Source organism: Lepeophtheirus salmonis, chromosome 4 (assembly GCF_016086655.4).
Source record: "Lepeophtheirus salmonis chromosome 4, UVic_Lsal_1.4, whole genome shotgun sequence".
NCBI lineage: Eukaryota > Metazoa > Arthropoda > Copepoda > Siphonostomatoida > Caligidae > Lepeophtheirus > Lepeophtheirus salmonis.
Window position 1 is genome coordinate 40,658,829 of NC_052134.2, and position 20,099 is coordinate 40,678,927.

Sequence of the window (20,099 nt, forward strand, 5' to 3'; positions counted from 1 at the left end):
CGACAAAATCTCAATTCTCCCCCACCCCCCGGTTAAAAACCACAATAGTTTTACAAAGTCGTCTTTGGAACAAAAAGTTCCAAAACATTACAACATTTCGATTAATATAGATGGAAACGATATTTCACTAAAAATTAGAATCTTTTAGTGAATAGTCTCATACAACAGAGGTTAATAATTTTTTGCCTCAAGCGTCAGGCGCTTACAATATGGTAATATTATAAATCTATGTTATAAGTGTATATTTTTTTGTTGGTAAAAAAATGCTATATGTATACTCTTGCCATATTTTTTAGTATAATTTATGAATGTGATTCAATACGCACATATTATTCGTTGTAAATCATAAACATTTAAGTCACATTGCCAATTTTTTTCAGTAGTCAAAATTTCTTATTGTTGGAGAGTCAAGTGATAATAACGACAATCTATTTGTTAAGAAAATGACCCAACACAGCAATCTTCATTGCATCTATCTACTAGACTGGTGTTGTGTTGGTCATTATTCATTCAGTCCATTCCAATCTTAGGACCGATCCTTGCAAATAAGAATGTCGATGGTTTATTAAGCCAAATTAGATATATTTATGAGATGTATATTAAGAACATTGAACATATCTTGCAAAAAATATTAATGTTTTCATAATAATGCAATATTATATTATATTTTTACTTATTCACATTATTTTTATTGTTATATAACATAATAATTTAAAAAAAGAAAAAGACATGAATGGCGTCCCAAGGGATAGGTTTTACCTTCTTTAAGGAACAGCAACCGAGACTGAACTAGATTTCAGTCCTAACTAGGACCGTTACAATACTATTTAAGACTATTTTTTAATAGTCTCTTCAACTGTAAAGATGAGCTAATGAAGCATCCGGGAATTGTTTCTAGAGGACAAATACATTCATTCATTAGATTGTATTCTTTAAATTTTGTAACGGCCAACTGAATCATTTCAATACGCCATATAAAACAAAAAAGAAAAAGTATTGGTCCACATGCATCGATTTGGAGGTTCTCATGTATAGTATGTTCAAAAGGAAGTCAGGAAATGAAAGTTTCAAATCCCTTCATTCTGTTGTTTCCATACAACTCTGAAAGATGAATAAAATTCACATCGGGATGGATAAAGTGTGAATAAGTTTGTGTCTCTCCCTCGTCAAGACACAACATTGGCGACGAGGATGGAATCAGGATCACGTGACCTCCCTGCTGTGGGATTGTCGGCGAAGCTAGCCCTGTTGGAGTTGGGTAGCCCTTTTTCGTCGATAGGGAGAACGCTCGTTCGTCTGCGGAAGGCGGAGCAATATGGACTATGCTTTTGTTTGGGCCTCGTGGAGGAAGGAAAAGAACATTGGTCACTTACAAGAAGTGAAGTGTGTGTCCGGGTCAGGGACCACATAATTAAAAGTGGATTTAGTCCTACGCAATTTTGGTTCTCTGCTGTTCCTACTCTCCCGTTCACATCATTGGATCATGGATTTGCAACGGTCTCTCCTATGGATCATCGAGAGTTGGATGAGGGTACATCGAGCAAGATGTCTCCCAGGGACGAGCAGGGTGCTCGGGTCCTTAAAACCTCTATGAGGAGTATTGCCCTCCTTTCTCCGGTGCGCGTGCTGAGAGCACGGCACGTCTATGGAGATAAAATTTTTATGTGCAAGAACAAACGGTTTGTCCACGCCTGGACATGGATGTAGCGGATCTATAGGCTGCTGTTCATGGAGAGGAACCTTTGTAAGCACCGTCATGGGTTTGGTGCTTGGGGGGTGATGTTATGTATTTCATATTTCCTTTCATGTTCTTATCTTCTTGTATATTCGTTTATGTATTATACTGTATTTTACGTAGTATAAATAGTCGCGTATTTTGTAAATAAATAGAGTATGCTTTTGTATTATAAAGAATACATATGATCTTATAAACAGTGTAGTCTTATTCCTGCGCGCCATTTCTTCTTCTCATTTGTCTCTCGGTCATCCTGGATCTCTCCTACTATAAATAAGTTTGTGTCTCTCCCTCGTCAAGACGCAACAAAATCTGCCATGATAAATCAATTCAAGAGATAGATAGCTACGATATTGTCTCACTATATCAACAGTCTTCCCCAAAAAGTTGAAAAATAATGAAACAAGCATCATACGGAGTCCTTCTCCCATCTCTTCTATGAATGTGATAGAGTAATACCTGTTAAGGAAATTGTGGAAGGGATAATTAGGGATGACTTTGGAATGGAGTTGAAAAAATACGATCGGTTGGTGGTTATGCCACCTACTTCTCAGGTTCACCTAATAGCAGACATAGTCATCCCTATGGTTATTTTCAAAACCTCAAACCTGAAAATATGAGAATGTTTGGACGGAAAGCAGCTTAGCTACCATTAGTTTTTTTATTAAATCAGCTGCAAAAATCCGTGAGAGGAAATAAATAAACACAAATCCCAGTCCGTTTAGAACAAGGCCATATAGGTTGAACTTAACCTTATTGTTACTCTCTTTTCTTTTCGTGAGCACACGCGCTAGTAATTACTTTATACTTAGATATTATTTTTAGTCTTCAAGAATAAAATAATATGAAAAAACCTTTAGAAAATATAAAATAGCCTGTACAGATTGCCATCCATAAAATCCACTCCCACTTTCTTGGACATATTTATTACATCTCTGGTACATACAACTGATTACTGTTCAGTTTATTTATCTGTCTTCGGATTAAAGAAACTGGATTCTCTCATCGTTTTCTTTTTTTGTGACTTTTATGACACGAGATGTTTAATCACAACTACATTTTAAAAATTTCATATAATTCATATTATAGTACAAAATATCATCTAAAAATTCTTTATTATTCTATTGATTTAAATTGACTACTTTTATGAATTTGGTTTATTAAGGCGGTTAATTTTTTCTGAATTACCATACTTTTAAAGTTAATAAATCACCAAATAAGAAATAGAATATTCAACAAACCAACTTTTAAAACACTAATAAGGGATTAAACTTAAAGTAAACATCGAACAGCTAACTCTTGCATGATTTAGCAGTTTACTTTACGTATTATGAACTCAAAAAAGATATTAAATAGAATTTTATTATTATATTAAATTATATCAATCAAAGGCTTTTGTTTGGAATTCCTGTCATTTCATAAAATTATCTATTCAATTTGTGGAATGATTAATAACCTAATTAACAGTTCGTATAAAAAAAACACACAGAAGGCTATCTACCTATGAGGATGTCTTTTTTAAAGTTTTCCTTTCCTTTTTATTAGTCAAGGTTAAGAGAAGATAAAGAATCTAATCCTAAGTCCCAATTGTTGATCCTTAAAGAAGTTCGGATCGATCCCTCTTGACGTCATGAAGGTTTTTTTCTTTTGTTATATAATAAAATAAATTATATAGTTAAGTAAAAATATAATGTTTCTTCTATATTGTACTTTGCTCGGAGTTATTAAGCCTCAACAAACATACCAATTTTGCTTGGTATAATATACAAGATAACACTTTTAGGACACTAACTCATAGTTACTCACTCATAACTTCTCTCCTTAACAATAAAAAAAATGATAATAACAGATTGAGAAAAAAAAACTCATCTAAAGTCACTTTCATTTTTTTAAATTTATAACATACCTTCCACTTTTTTATTGTGTCTTTTTTAATGAGTTGAACTAAATTGAATGTCTTTTTTCTTTATCCTATATTGATATATGAGTGAGGGAGCACATGTACAGTGTACTCCGTGACGTCTTTTTATTCATACACATATTATTTTTTTTCATCGCTAGATAGCTTTTAAGTTAAATCCACATTACTTTTTAAATACTTTTTCTCGAAAAAATCAGTGGGATTTTTTGCAAAAAAAAAAAAGAAGATCTTTCACTCAAATCAGTCAAATTGTATCTCATGGTCACATAATACAACGCCCTAATTTCTTTCATGGAACATCCTTTTAGATTGAAAAAAGCAAGTGTTAATGTTATTATAAATTTACTTTGATGTTATGGAGGGGTCCTAAATGCTTTGTAAAGTGGTGGTAGGGGTTATTAATCTAGCCTTTCCATTGCACAAAACAATTCTTAGGCACGGATATTGTGATTTTATTATTAAATGATCGGAAATTTCCCCAAGTACAATTTTGCGTGCACGATATAATAATATTGGAAGAGTTGTTCTCACAAAAATATTATATATATACACTTATACGTGTACGTGCACGATAGATGTGATAACCCGCATTAACTTGTGATCCATTTCATTTTTTGTTCATCATGTAAAATAACTCAATAGTACTTATATAGGCTATAAAGTATATTATTATAAAATTGTGTGATGGAGCCAAAGCGTTGAGTCGGCAACATTCGAAATACTGGAGTCGGGGTCGGATATTTTATGTACCGCCTCCGCATTCCTGATTTGAATCCTACCTCTTCCGAGTCCACATCAGACCGTCAGAATAGATAATACCTATGTACTCTACTTCGAGCCTTAAAATAAAAGAAGAAAAAATCAAGTCTGTTATCTTCATAAATATATATATATTTCATTCTAAGAGAATAATAATAACAGAGCAAAAATATATCATATCACTAAAAACTACGCAATACAATCTATAACTATTTTTTTTATCAATTTCAGTTATATAGTAATACATAAGTAAAAACAATTTATTCCAAATAAAAAAGTTGGTTTTTGTTTAAATTTCACATAAATATATAAGTAAGTATTTATCATTGCGTTTCAGTTATTGACTTTTTTCTTTTTCTTTTTTTGAAAGAAAAAAAGAGATGTCCTAACAATTCATATAAATTATGTGAGGAACAAACACTATAAACAAAATTATATAGGAGAAGTAGGGACTTAAATTAGTCTTGTGTCGGTCCAGCTCAGTCTTTGGAACGGTCCTTGAAATTGTTCTTACATATTTTAATGGTTTATTAAACTAAATAAGATATGTGAGATATTCACAAAGAACATTGCACAAATCTTGCAAAAACTATTCCTGTTTAGTTATATAATATATCATATTATAAAACAAATTAATTTAAAAAAATAAAATAAAACCTCAATGACGTCACGAGGGATCGATTCTACAGTCTTTAAGGACAGACAAATTGGACGAGAGTGGACCGCAGTTCTAAACAAGGACCGACACAACACTCATTTAAATTTTCCTCTCTTTTTACTTAATGAAGGAATAAAATATACAAGAGAAATATTGAAATACAAAATTAGGGCCTTGTTAGATCAAATAAAATTTTGAAAAAGAAGCTCTTACATATAATATATAAATACCTATAATTACTTATTAGCTAATTTGATAAAAGGAAAATTAATGGAGTCACACTCTTTTTTTGACCAAGGAAGAAAAAAGAGATTACACATTTCATGAATAATAGGGTAATCCTTCCTTTGATGACCTTCCACATATATGTTTTTTTTTTGGTGGGCGGGGAAGGGGGAGTACTGGGAGTGCCTTGGTCTTTGGACTATTTCAAAAGATTTTTTTTTTTTTTAATCCACAGCTATTCACAAAAAATGTATTTTTTGGAAAAAAAATTAAAAAAAACTTTTCAAATGTTTATTTTTTTTTCTAAAAATTTCAAACATCCATTTTTATTCACAAAAAGTAAATATTATTTTGAAAAAATTAACCTTTTTTTTTAAATTTTTAGAGAAAAAAAAATGAAAAATTCACACAACAGAAAATTTAATTTTTTGGAAAAAAAGTTCAAAAATCCGTATCTATTCACAAAATTATAAAATTTTTGTTGTAGTACAAAATTTGACCAAATGACAAAAAAATATTTTAGTAAAAAGCAAAAATTCTACTGCTCCTCTACCCACCCCTTGCGGACGCCCATGCAAATAAAGAAAACTGATAATCAAAAAAAGGTATTTTTATAAAAAAAACTATTTAAAAAACATAATTCAAAGAAACGTCGTCAAACGTAACAAGTTTTTAAATTTAAAAAAAAATCCTAGTTCCAAACTAATATTGAATTAGTTATTTACATTTAAGCAAATTGAAGCCGTCTTCCCTAAAAAGTTTTCCTCTCCTGGGATATTTTCATGATAAATAATTATTCATTATCATCTGGAGACCAGAACTTGTATTTCGAAGAATGTATCCAATTAAAATAAAAGAAGATCCGTAGGCCACTCAATTTTGAAGGGGAATTATAACTACTTTCATGTTTGTTCCTCACATATGTATATATATACCTATATATACATTGTACATATTAATCATTGAATATACATAAATAATACAATTTTAAATTTACTTTGCTAGGAGGGCGCCAGCACCAATATATTGTATGCATGTAGAAATTTTCATTGTATTTATATATAGTTTTTTTTTAAACTTTTTTTTTCATTACTATCACAATACTTTTTCCACAGAAAATTAAGTGGAAAATCGTAACACACAAGCTTAAATTTATAACTTTTTTTCCATCAACATTTTGGAAATAACAGTCTTTCTTTAAAAAAAAAATATTTTGTATACATTCGCAAATTTTTAATTCATTTTATTTGAATACATTACGGACCTTTCATTACTACTAAATACCTTGAAAAATAGGGTTATGCAAGTTTGAAAGAACATCTATAGACACACACGATCAAATTATAAATAAACACGCATTTGATTATATAAATATATAACTAAATAGGAGAAAATATAAATTTAGTTATGTATATATATTATTATTATTATTATATATATAATAAATATAATGATTTAATTTAAAAAAATACTCGGTATTTCCACTAAAAATCTTAAAAGTTTTTCAAATATAACGATACGCTACATTTATGAAAATATTGTCTATTTGAATGCGAAAAAAATCATGAACCATCAGTAAGAAGAGACTACATTTCCTTTTTGCTAATGCTTTTAATATCATTCTTAGTCTTCCGAGGGATTCGTCACGTAAGTAGTCCTAGTCGAGATAGTATTTTCTTCAAATTGGATACTTTGTTTTGCAATAGATCCATTTTATCATAAAGTTGCTTATTCGCAGCCTCTAAAATTTTGACTTGAGTGACAGATGTCTCCATCTCGAGTTTTTTGCGATCCCTATAGGATTATTGAAAATATAGCAATAAGAGGAGGTTTATGAATAAAAAAAGGAGTAGAGGTTAGATAATTCAAACTTGAGGAGATTTATCAATTTTGTTAAGATAGGAAACATAAAATAAAATAAAACTTTTTATTTTCCTACAACTTTCAAAAACTGATTTTATACATCAATTGGACGATTTACAGAAAAAGTCATTGACTCTTATCAGGTTTTTTAATTATTAACAATTGGTTACAGATAGCGAGGGAAAATTATTTGGTTGTCATTTTTATCTATGTAAAACCCAAGGTTTTTTTTAGTTCTACGTTATAGACTAAAAGTATTTCTTGATTGTTATATCAGTATTATGAGAATAAATAATAACTTATCGGTCAAAATAGCCAATATTTACCAGTAACTCCCCCCTCCCTAAAAACAAAAAATAAGAAAATAAGATTTCAATAAAAAAACAAAGATTAAGTCATAAAATAGCTTTGTAAATCAAGGCTGCCACAGAAGCAGTCATTTATGAATATTTCGTTTCCTTTCTCCCCCTTAATTAGTCTGTTGATTAACGTAATTTAAGATATGTGTATTTATATTTAACTATCATGATTTTATGGGTTTTTTTAAAACCGTATATGATTAATTATTTATTGTCCACATACTAAAAAAATCTCATAAAATATAAGGCATATCCACACCCATCATCAATAAAATATAACATTTATGTGTTCTATTCATATACAACAAAATATTATCAGAAGAATATTTTCGGTTTGTCTAAAAATCCTGCCGGATGAATAACTTTGCTGATATGTTAAGAACAAAAATTAGTCGGCCATACGAACATGCTCAAAATTATGAGTAATTAATACTACTGAAATTTTTGATAGGTTATCCTTTAAAAAAATCTTGATTATTTGGTTTTATTCTCACCTACAATGGACATCGGTCCCAAAACTTTAAATTTAGTGAGCCCAAACGCAAATATAATTGGGAATACATACTGAAACTCAATATCAAGCACAATTCAAATATGAATTTTAAACTTTCAATGCTCATGAAGACAAAAATGTAGATCTTTATAGGGGTCATTATTGGATGAATTACCACTAGAGCCAAGATTTAGTTAGAATTTGCAACTTCGGTCCATTTTTAACCTATATGAAAATTTTGTCTTTTTTAGCATCAAAATAACAACTTTTGACTCTTTTTGTTGTTTTTATTTCTTTACGCAATGTATGCGGAAAAAATAAAGAAGCTTTTTTACTTTTTAATCGACTAATTGCTGAAACAAAGATTTATTTGAAATCCCCCCAAGAGAATTGTCACTGTTTCATGAATAATACTCTAATCCATACAATATAGGGTTCATGCCACTTACTACGTTTACAATTTTATAGAACTTAAGACATTGGAAAAGTAATTGGACTCAAATGAGGTCATTTGATTGTTCTCATAGTCCATAAAGATGATATGCCTACTTCAAATATTTGCTCTATTGATAATTGTAATTTAAAATTTTCCCCCGATTCAAATGTTACTTTTAGCTTCAACCTGATCAAAGGCAAAGTTTTACTCAAGAAAACCTTATATAAATGATGATTTGTTTTTACAATATGTTTAAAAATAATAAAAAACAAAAACAAATAATAACTTTTTCAATTTTCTTTTAAGTGTTTACAAAGTTTTATAGTAACTTTTTAACAACTTTATCTAGAAAATACATATAGCAACTAAATCTTGCTCTAGTTATTTTTTTTCAACAGATTAGGAATTTATAAGTAAAATAAAAATACTAAGAACATTTTTAACAAGTGAAGTTCACAACAAAACAATTTACTGTAAGCTATGATTGTCATAACTAAAGAAGGGATCTGTGTAAAGAAAAAAACTAAGTAAAACGACTAAAAAAAGAAATCGTGCTGATGCGTTACTCTTTCTTCTTTTTTGTTCATTATTTGATAATATTGTTAACATTTCCATCTAAAGGCGGGTTACACATCTATCCTCCATGTAAACTTGCAAGTGTATGTATACATTTATAAATTATATCGGGAGAAGATTTGCTCTCACTAAAGTATAATTTATACCTATATATACTCTTAGAGGTGTACATGTACAATAAACCAGCCTTAACAGAAGAATTCTCGCCTATTTTTGGTATAAAGTGATTTAAAAATGCATAATCAAATATAAATATTTGAATATAAGTATAATTATAATATTTTTACTGCACTAGTTTAAATGTAGAAAGCTCTCCTCTTAATAACAGCAATTCATTTTCTTCCACCAAAATCATTCATCAGGCAGCTGATATATATAAGGGTCTTAATTCAGTAACATCATATCTCTTGCCCCCGTTTTTCCTCGAACTCTTACACAAATCCCGTCTCTACTCATTATATAAAATCAACTGTTAACAATATAATTCCTGATAAGTAAAATTATTTTACTACTATAATGTATTAGGTTCGAAATATCCAACTTTTACTATAATTAACCATATTAAACGGAAAATATCTTACCTATATCTCCTAGCAGCCTCAATATTCTGCCATTTCTTAATTTTTCGTCGCTCTTGAAGCGTTCTTTTACCCCTTTTGGGTAGTAAAAGAGGAAGAGGGGGCGAAGGAGGGCTTTTAAGCTGCGAAGGAGAGAGTATGAGGTGGTGATGGCGATGAGAGTCCAGGTTCGGGCCTCCGGGACCAAGCATTATTTGTGGAGATTTATTGAAATGGAAAGATTTAGGAGATGATGAACAGGATGACGAAGATGAGGATGAAGAGGTAAGAGCCATTGATGTCCCCATTCGTGGAAATGTTATTCTGAAGAAAAAAAAACATCTTTAAATTATGTTAAGTTATTATATTGTTTATAATGTATTTATGGTAGATCACGTCGAAAAACAATTTGGGCATGAGGACATGCCGCCGATTCATAACTAGAGTTTTTCTAATTAATTTACTTTATACATAAATTTGAAGAAAAAATAAAAGAAGAAATAAAGTAGAGTGACGCCATCAAGGACCGAACTTGATAAAGTTTTAGGATTGAACTGCATCGGACCGAGGCTGAACTAGACTCTAGTCTTCCTTCCTAAATAAGGACTAGTTGTGAGGTGTAAGATAAGAAAATAATTACAGCAATCGTGAAACGATTGTTCGACAGAATTGAAATAACTTGATTTATTCATTATAAATTCTGACGACATGAAATTTATAGATCAACTGAAAAATCAATATAATTCCTTAAGATATTCAATGTATAATTATTATAGTTTAATTCCCCTTTTCATTTTAACTATTCTACTCTAAAAAACAACACTAATTTCTATGTGAACAATATAAATACTTACAATTCATTAAAATTTTCTTGAGCAGTTTCATCTGGACATTGAGATAGACTTAATGATGGTTCTTCAACTTGATTTGAAATTTGAACATTGGTACCCGTTGTTAAATTCGCTATAATTGATTCATCTACGGCATTACTGTTGTTGTTATGGGAGGTACAATTATTTGCATCGGCAGTTGATGAAGAGTTATCATTATGATCATTAATATTAGTGGATGTCGTCGTCGTAGTAGTTGTTGCACTCGATGATGAAGAAGAATCATTGCCTTTTAACAAATCATTACTTGAGGAAGATATTTGAAAAGATTCTGGAATTCCAGAGAAGGAACGCAACTTCCCAGGATCATGGGGTTGACTCCGATTATCAGCTACAAGAATAATGATATTTCGACCATTTGCCCGATCAACAAATTCCGAAATATTAGTTATTCTGAATGATTCTTTTGAACTATAAAAAAAAAAATAAACACATGTAACATATAGCATTAAACTATATAACTTTTAACACATAATATTAAACAATCAAAGTACAATTTATAAAATATATGTACACTAATTATTCAGTATCAAATTTAAGTTATAATTAACTCTCTTTTTCATAACTACTTGATAATTTTTTAGTGATTTATTATACTTGCCTAGCATTCCTTTGGTTTACAACATATTACTAATCAAAATGCATATTTTCCCCAACATATTACTAATCAAAATGCATATTTTCCCCAACATATTACTAATCAAAATGCATATTTTTCCATCTTTCAGACCTCAGAACTCCAGGTTTGGATTGATTTACATATCACATATTTTATTTATGAGTAGGGCCACTATCAAGGATACTAAATTTGAGACAAATCCATTTGCTTGTGGAATGACCCATAGATGTATTGACTTATATTATGAATGATGTGGTTATTGTCATTTATTCGTGTTCTTGTTTTAATAAAAAGAGTTGTAATATATTCTTGTTAAATAAATTGAAATGAAAGTAAGAAAGAGTAAATGATTTTTATTTCAATTTATTTAACAATCATATTAAAATGGATGAACATTTTAAACCTAATATCCTACATATCCACCTTGGAGCATCCTATGTTTCTAGACAATGAGTTCACTGGTTAGTGACCTTTAAAAATTTCATTTCAATTATTCCTGAATGAACTGGAGAAAACTCGTCCCGACTCAAAGAACTCACCAACTTAAAACTACCAACGGAAACTCCTGACCTGCATGGATCTCTAAACCTGGACCTGTCCTGATGGAAATACATGTAAGATTTGGCAATTATGACCCACTGCTTGATGGGGTAAACCTTATTAACATACAATTATATAATATTAACAGCACGATTTATAATATTCTTGTGATGTATTTATTTCAATTCTCCTTAAAAAGACTATTGAACACTATGATTCATACTTTTAGCAATTGTCAGGCTCTGAAAATACTGGGAGTATATTATGCTCAATTTGAATAGTTCCAAAAAAAGCAGCAATTCTACTTCTTGGATTATCAAGTAAAAAATTTAAAGCTCCAGAAAATACATTAACAATAGATTTTGCAATTTTAAGTTGCAAATTGACACAGATGAAACCTATATAAATGGAGGAATTCAGAGGGATTGTCATTGCTACAGCTGCTTGCTAAACTGTTTTTACGATTAAAATCCCAGAGGATAACATCTCAACTTAGAAGTTTGAGGGAGGTCTAATTAAATTTCATCCTTCACTCTCAGCAAGATAATTGATAGTTTTGTATAAGAATATTCGTTATTTTAAAAAAGTTCAATTTTTTTAGATCGAGATAGTCCTTTTCTTGTTTTTGATGAGTTCAATCATTTTTTCTTAATTTTAATATCGTTTTTTCAATTTTTATAACTTGATGTTTGATGTCCTTTTTTTGTCATCGTTTTTAACAAGTTTGTTCTCCTTTTTTTTTCTAGGAAAGTAATTTCAAACTAAATTTTTTATTTATATTTGTAAGATACAACTTATTTGAAAAAACATAGAGGGTGAAAAAATGGCAGATTTGTTCAATTTCTCCTTCAATATATCATTCATTGTCCATTCTTTAAATAAAGAAGGGATCCGTGTAGAAGAATATAAATATACCGATTAGGAAAGGAGAAATGGTTGATGCGTGTGGTCTTCTTTTTTCTTTTTCTTCTTTGTTTATTATTAAATAGGCCGTGGGGGTGTACACACCTCCCTCTAAAAAAAAGAATTCTTGCAAATTGATTTAAAAATACATAATAAAATAAATATAGGTATATGAATTTAAATATAATCACAATATTTTCCCTCCACTAATAATACTATAAATGTAAAAGGTTCTCCTTTTATATCATTTATTCATTTTCGCTACTTAAAATCATGTTACAGACAGCTTGTATTAACGGTTCTAGTAGTTCCTACTCCCTAAATGACTACCACCGTCCTTTTATCCCCTAGCATTTCACCCCTTCCCCGAACCATCGACCCTCATTATTTTACGTCCTATTACAATAAATAGCAACCATACAACCAAAATTCAATCTTTTAACAACCATACAAATGTAATTTTTCATTTAACTTAATGACGTCAGTATTAGTGATGTATCGGACTTGTCACCTCTTGTAGGATGAGTTTTCAATTATGTATTTATTAATTGTAATTATAATAATCAATAGTATAACAATAAGTATATAATTTAAGAAACAATGGCCAATTATTGTCAGAGATGTGAACTTGGACTCGAGGCTTGCGACCCGACTTGGAGTTGAGTCCATATTTTGAAGACGATATCACAATAAAAGACTCGAGACTTGACTTGGACTCCATACTTAGTACATTGTGGACTAAAAAAAGCCTTAATACTATGGACCCCATATTTTAGTTATGGACTTGAATGAAATCTGAGGATTCGATGAAAATATCCAAGGACTAGTGATTAGACGTGGCCTTGCAGTATAAGGAATTTTTTCCTACTCTGATTAATGCTGTATTGTAAGCCGCAAGAGTGGGGAACCAATACTCTGAAACTTTGGGAGCTATGGGGTAAAGATATATGTAGAAATGATTAAGACACCTACTATAATTCAAGTGTGCCCTCATTACATTTTTAAATAAGGTCTTTGAAGACGACTGATCGGATAAGAAATCCTGCCGTTCTACATGTCATTTACTAATAAAAGAAGCAAACTAAAAAATAATTCGTTCGATCAGTCTTTGTACCCGAAACGCACTCCTGAATCTAGCGAAAGGTGAAATACGAATTGGGTCTATTCTGGAGCTTGACACAGTAAATAATTGGAATTATTGAATGAAAAAATAGACGCATTTCATTCCTCCAATCAACTCAATAATGTGTCAGATATCCAATTTATGTTGTTTTTAGAAAAAGAGCTTACTTCTTATCCTTATCTAAATCATAACTTAGGTTGATAATTTTGTTAAGAATACAAAAGCGTGCGAGGAGAAATACTTATCGCATCATTGATTAAATCATATACATCTTCTTCTATCAAGAACGTTATCATTCCCGCCTTTATTATTCAATATTAATATAATATTAGATGGTGATAGTCGATAGAGAACTGAATAAAATGCCTGAAATAACGTCGCCTTCTGTCTGGATTTCTGAAAATGGAGGCCCAGGAATTTGGAAAATACTTACCGGATGAGAAGCAGATGGCTTGTCGGATTTATCGATATAAATGTGCCTTTAGTCCCCTGTCTAGAATTACACGCCACTCATTATCCTCATCTCATAACAGGAGTATGGATATTCATCTATAAAATCAAGTTAACGACGAATACATCAAGTCAGACTTTAGCTCTGATCTCACAAAGATGCTTATTACATGTAATATACCCTTATCCATTGCTAATCATCCTACGTTCAAAAAATTTATGGAGAAATACACGGGTAAATTCTTCCCTTCCCGAGGAACCATCATTAATTAATGGAGGATGTTGGTAATGATGTCATTTATAGAAATACCACCATTTTAAATTGTGAAGTTAAGATAATTTTCAGCATGTTTAGAGTCATCCACACCAAATTACGAAATGGAACTCTGAATTTTGTACCATCTAACAGTAAGTATTCATTTTTTTAAAAATGTAATCATAAAATATGATTCTATTTTAGCTAAAATTATCAAGAATTATGATACACAACTCATTAAATGGCAAAAACAAGTGCTTAAATGGTCACAACAACGGGAGTAGTAGCTTTGGATGGTTCGCAACTAGTTTATCTGACATTAGTTTCTTCATTTAAAGACTTGGGTATGATCATTAGGTTTTCCAATATTACATAGTCAATACATATTACTTTTTTATCACTTAAGGATTAGCTATGGTTGATAAGCCCCAAAAAATGGTGTTCAGAAAACTCATAAAAGGCATAAACAACTGCTTAAATGGTCACAACAACGGGGGTAGTTACATTGGGTGTAGCATTATAATTAGCAATTGTGCGTATCCTTCATGACAATCTTTTTTGATGCCCTTAATAAGGAGTAATATCGCCGGACATTACTACATAATTAGCTTTTGCACTAAATCTTTACGATGGATTTAATTCTAATTTGTTTATTAGTATATTTATTGTCTAATTGTATGATTTTGACATTTACTTTATTATTAATAATTATTTAGATTTCATCCGTTGATATCTATCTATCTATCTATCATGTGCACAATTGTATATAGCAACTTCCACATTAGGAAAAAAGGGTGATGATCTTTTTGATTAAACTCCACGTCTGGATTGTGTTTAGCAATATGACATATTTAATTGAATTCATGTCAGAACAAGAAAATATTCTGTATTTATAATTTATTGTTATTATTAGTTATGATTCTAATTGTTTAATTTTGTATATTTAACATAAATGTATGATGGTTTATTTTTTAGTATGTATATTATATTTAATTTAAGCCTTCTTTTTAAACTTGGAACTTCAAATATATTTTGAAATACTCTACTTTGTCGTTACATTAGTTATTATTCTGAGAATATGGTTCATAATGAATTACAATTTCATGGAGTGTTACGTTTTCAAATCTACTATAACGGATAAAAAACGTGTAAGTCAATTATTCGTAGTATATCGTCATTAAACATTTTGCTAATAAATACTTTCGTTATACCCTCAAAAATCCTAATAAAGCAGGCAGATGATAATCACATCAGTATTTTAAACAATGATACCATAAGTCTTTCTCCCCCCTCTCTCTCTCTTCTTGCACGCGTTTTTCTCTACAGAATTATCAACTTTAATCATAAGGAGCTTCCAGTGTAAAAGTTTGTGCATATTGTAAATTCAAATAAAGTTAAGATAGTTGATGTAATTCATAACATCATAGCTCATTTGAAAGTTATTCTTGGGTAGGAAGACGATAATGTGTAACCAAAAGAAATTACTACGAAAATAAAGGAATTGATTTCTTCTAATGTAACGTATACCAATTAGTTAAAATGCACAAATTTTGCTCTTCATCATCATAAAGGTAGGGGAAGACTAATAAATACAATGCACCTTTTTTGAAGTGCTATATACGTAGTAAAATTATACGATGATTTTAAAATTGATTGAAAGCATGGAAAACGTATAATTTTATAGTTTCTCGGTTAATGTGCAAAAAAATAGAAAACACAAGAGACATAGTGATCTTGGAGCAAATAGAAGAGTGAATAAACTGTCAACTGTATTTTGAATTAATTATATATGTTTAAATACAAAAATTATTGCATTTAATATTATAATTGTATCTATAATATTGCAGCAAGTAAATGTGCATTTCAATTCTGTATTAAGGATGAAATATAATTTCTAATGCTCTAAATTATTCAATCAATTATTTAAACTGATGAGTTTGTTGTTCAAAAATAAAATATCAACTTCATCGTATTTGTACAAGATAATTATGTAGTAAGTTTCATTCAAATAACTAATTAATATGAAATATTCTACGATTGAAGATTGAGAAGACAAATTGGCCCAAGGGATCCTTGTTCAACTTTATAAGAGGAATGACCAACAAGTCGATTCGACTTATACAAATTGATGATAACGTCAAAATTCAATACGTAAGACAAATAAATAGAAAGAGGAATTCATTCAGAGAAACGTCTCTTATTTACGAGATTTTTGGGGCTATGTCCAACAATTTTTACGAGCTTTCAAAATATTGGTTCAATACAGGGTAATAACAAACACACTTACTATGGGGAATATTCATGGAAGTACTCCTGAAGATAGGGTTTGCTCCTTTTGTAAATCTGCAAATCATTTTTTATCTGAATGCTGTGCCACAGAAAAATACAGAGATAGAATAGTGCAAATAGTATACGAAAAATATAAAATAATTTTAAGAACTAGCCATTTTGCTTTTCTTTATTTTGGCCCGTACCAAAAAAAACAACTACTTCATTTCAAAAGTTTTTATGGTTTTTTATAAATTTAAATGAACGAAAATCCCCTTACCACTTGACATCCTAATATATGTTGAAAAATATCGGTTTGATTTGTTAACTTTGGAGGTGCTTTAACTTGTTTGGTTTTTTTGTATTACTTAGAGATCCTGGCTCTGAATCTAGAGGTATTTTAAAATTTGAGTCTCCAAATCATAGATAAATATACATATTCTTTGTGCTCCAACTCGACTCCATGAGTAAATAACTCATCAGTCCTAATTACTACTTCATGGAAATTACATGTACTATTTTAATTAAAAACTGTTTTTATTTTAGTACTAAAATTTTGATGATTTATAGGACTCATAATTACTTTCTGATTCGATCTTAAGGGTTACATTGCTTCTCAATAATAATCGTAGAAAATGATGGTTACGGGGGGGGTCGAAATTCAATAAAGATTTCTACATAATCCCATTAAAAAAATTGGCAAAACAATGCCTTTTAGTAGGCATTTCATACTTGAAATGTAAATTACGTCTAATCCGAATCGTCTCCGAGTAATTGAACAAAACGTGAAACGTAAACGATATTGCCTACGCTATAATACTTATGGAACGGTACTTAAGCTTAAATTTTAATATGCAAACAATCTATCATACAAAACCAAATAATGCAATTCCAAGACAAAATTTTCTTAATAAAATTATTTCCTACAAAGAAACAAAAAAACATTTATGATCAATTTTTTCATAATCAATAACCGCTCCTTTAGGTGTTTACTTATAATTCATTCTATATAACTATGAAAAAACAAACACACAGTGAACTATGTCAAAAGTTCCTGTTTTAGAACTAGTTTATCAAATATAATATCAGGTATATTTGAAATTATAATAGCTCATCAAGTATGAATTTCATTTTATTTATGTCCTTAAAAGTAATTACTAAAAGTAGGACTTTAAACTGGAGTGGACAAATAAGACGTTATAAATGTTAATTAGATTAAGTTTCTATGTATTATATTTTAGATATCAATATATTTATGGTAATTATAACTTCTGCTGAATCATCATTCGGAACAAAAGAACGATCAAAAATAACGAAACCTACTTTTGATAATAAATTATGTACTCCATCCTTACAGATAAAAAAAAAAAAGTCATTAAATCCTAACATTTTCCTTACCTTTTATCGAAATGAATGCTATCATTTGTAATTTCTTCTTTGGGTATAATGCTCTCTATGGGTTTATTACATCGCTCCACTGACATCCGTTTTTTATCATCAAGGTGAAAGTTGAATCTTCTGTTGACCTCTTCATCATCATTGAAAAAAGATAAATTTGCATTTCGTTCGCTGCTTACTATCCTCTTTGGAGATGAAATAATATCACTATCACGACATAGGCGATTTTTGTTACTGTTGTTGCTAAGAAAATTTTCAATGGCTTCTAAGAAGTTCCTCGTACTGTCATCAATCAGTGGTAGTGATTTAGTAGCGTTGTCTACTTCTGCCACCTTCTCCAATTCGTAAAACGGGCCTTCGGACGGATTGGTTTGGCATTCATCAGACAATAGAGAATTGTACATATCATCCACTGAAATTTAGATAATTGTCGGATAGATTATTAAGAAATAATGTAATGTTAGCTCTTTACGAGCAAGCAGAAATTGCCGTAGCCGACGATATTTCGCGTCGTCATGGCGGGGTATTGGTAAAAGTTTTCAACTAGCAATAACAGCACCTCTCTAATCGATCATTGGTTACTGTATCGCCACTGCGCAAAGCTAAAGATTGTATATAAGAAACCATAATATATATATATCCACTTATCCAATCTCCATCAGACACAAATCTTAAAAATCGATTAAAAAACAGTCCCAAAGAGAATCAACCTTGTTTGAAAAATATATTTTTTTATAACTAACAAACGGAGAAATTAGAAATAATATAATTGGCAATAGAACTTGTGTTAAATACGGAAAAAATAACAAAATGTAGCGAATGTCCTGATAACAACTCAACTAACGCTATCTAACGGAAAAAATAAGCACTTTTAAAATAAAACATGGGGGAGCTAACAAAAAAGAAGACAAAGACCATTCACATGTGTTTTTTTTTACTGCCAAAATAATTAAATGGTAAGACTAGGCAAAATTATTAGGGTTTAAAGTATTGTGTTTGTATAATATACATAAATGAAAAGAAATTCAAAAATCCACAGCTATTCACAAAAATTTTTGTAAATATTACATTTTTCGGAGAAAAATTTTAAAGATCGACAGTAATTCTTTCAGAGTATTTAAACCCAGCTAGATTTTTTAAAAGATAATGCTCATAATTCACCAAAATAAGATGTTCATAAAATTTTAGGCTGTTTATATTGGTTAAGTAAAGAAAAAAATATTTATCATTTGTTATGAACATTTGTTCATAATTAATTTTGTATTGACACACTAAACATCTCATATATCAATCTTTAATAATAAAAAAAACTGATATGCAGTTGTCAATCTTTGATGTATGTAGGAAAAATACACTTATATTTACTTATAGAAAGATAAATATTAATCATTTATCCCTACATCATAAAGTCTGAAACTGATATGATGTAAAAACAAAATTGATAGAAGTATATTATTATGACTAATTAACTTGAAAAAAAAATGAAGGTGTACTCAACTAATATTTACAAAGAGTTTTGAAACATGAAAACTATTTAACATAAATCTAAACAATGTGAAGGAATTTTATGCATATTGTATGTATTAACTCTCACGTCCTGACTTTTCTATACTCTTTTAACATTTAAGTCGAGGAAAAAGAAAACAAACCCTATTGATATCATAATAAAGAAAGTTATGAGGGAAACTTAATACCCAACTCTAACTATGTAATATAAAGAATGTTTAAAAAACAACGAAGTACACATTGAAGTAATATGACTAATCGTTACCCAATATATATATTCAAAATAAGATTGATTATGTACTAGTATAGTGATACAATTAATGGCGGAATGAAAATTATATTAATAAGCACTTGAGCTCCTTCTTCTTAATACAATCCGTTACTAATGACCAGTGATGCTAATCGGTTGAATTTTTTAGCTCCCCTGTTTTTTCTGACGTTGGAAGTCTGAAGAGTAAATTTTATTTTCCTAAGCAGCTATCATTATTAGTTAATACCTGAGAAGTCAAGTTCCTTTTATACTCCATCATTATTGATATACATATAGGATACCTGATTGAACAT

At 29.9% G+C, this 20,099-nt stretch overlaps 1 protein-coding gene and 1 non-coding gene across 9 annotated transcripts in view; both read right to left on the reverse strand.

Moving 5' to 3' along the window:
• Positions 1-5,575: 5,575 nt before the first annotated feature.
• LOC121115937 (uncharacterized) overlaps positions 5,576-20,099 on the reverse strand; it is a 106,833-nt gene continuing 92,309 nt past the window's right edge. For 7 of the 8 annotated variants that reach the window (XM_040710122.2, XM_071887919.1, XM_040710125.2 and 4 more), the window contains 4 exons: positions 18,030-18,441; positions 10,437-10,883; positions 9,607-9,906; positions 5,576-7,092 (listed from right to left, as the gene is read on the reverse strand). In XM_040710122.2, coding sequence (XP_040566056.1) covers positions 6,942-7,092; positions 9,607-9,906; positions 10,437-10,883; positions 18,030-18,441 — 1,310 coding nt within the window. In that variant the 3' untranslated portion in view covers positions 5,576-6,941. Of the gene's footprint in view, positions 7,093-9,606; positions 9,907-10,436; positions 10,884-18,029; positions 18,442-18,501; positions 18,964-20,099 lie in introns of those variants that run through there. The other variant, XM_040710129.2, reaches the window with a different exon arrangement.
• Positions 18,494-18,633, reverse strand: LOC121117040 (U4 spliceosomal RNA). Its single transcript, XR_005864031.1, has one exon. It is a non-coding gene; the product is annotated as a U4 spliceosomal RNA (small nuclear RNA).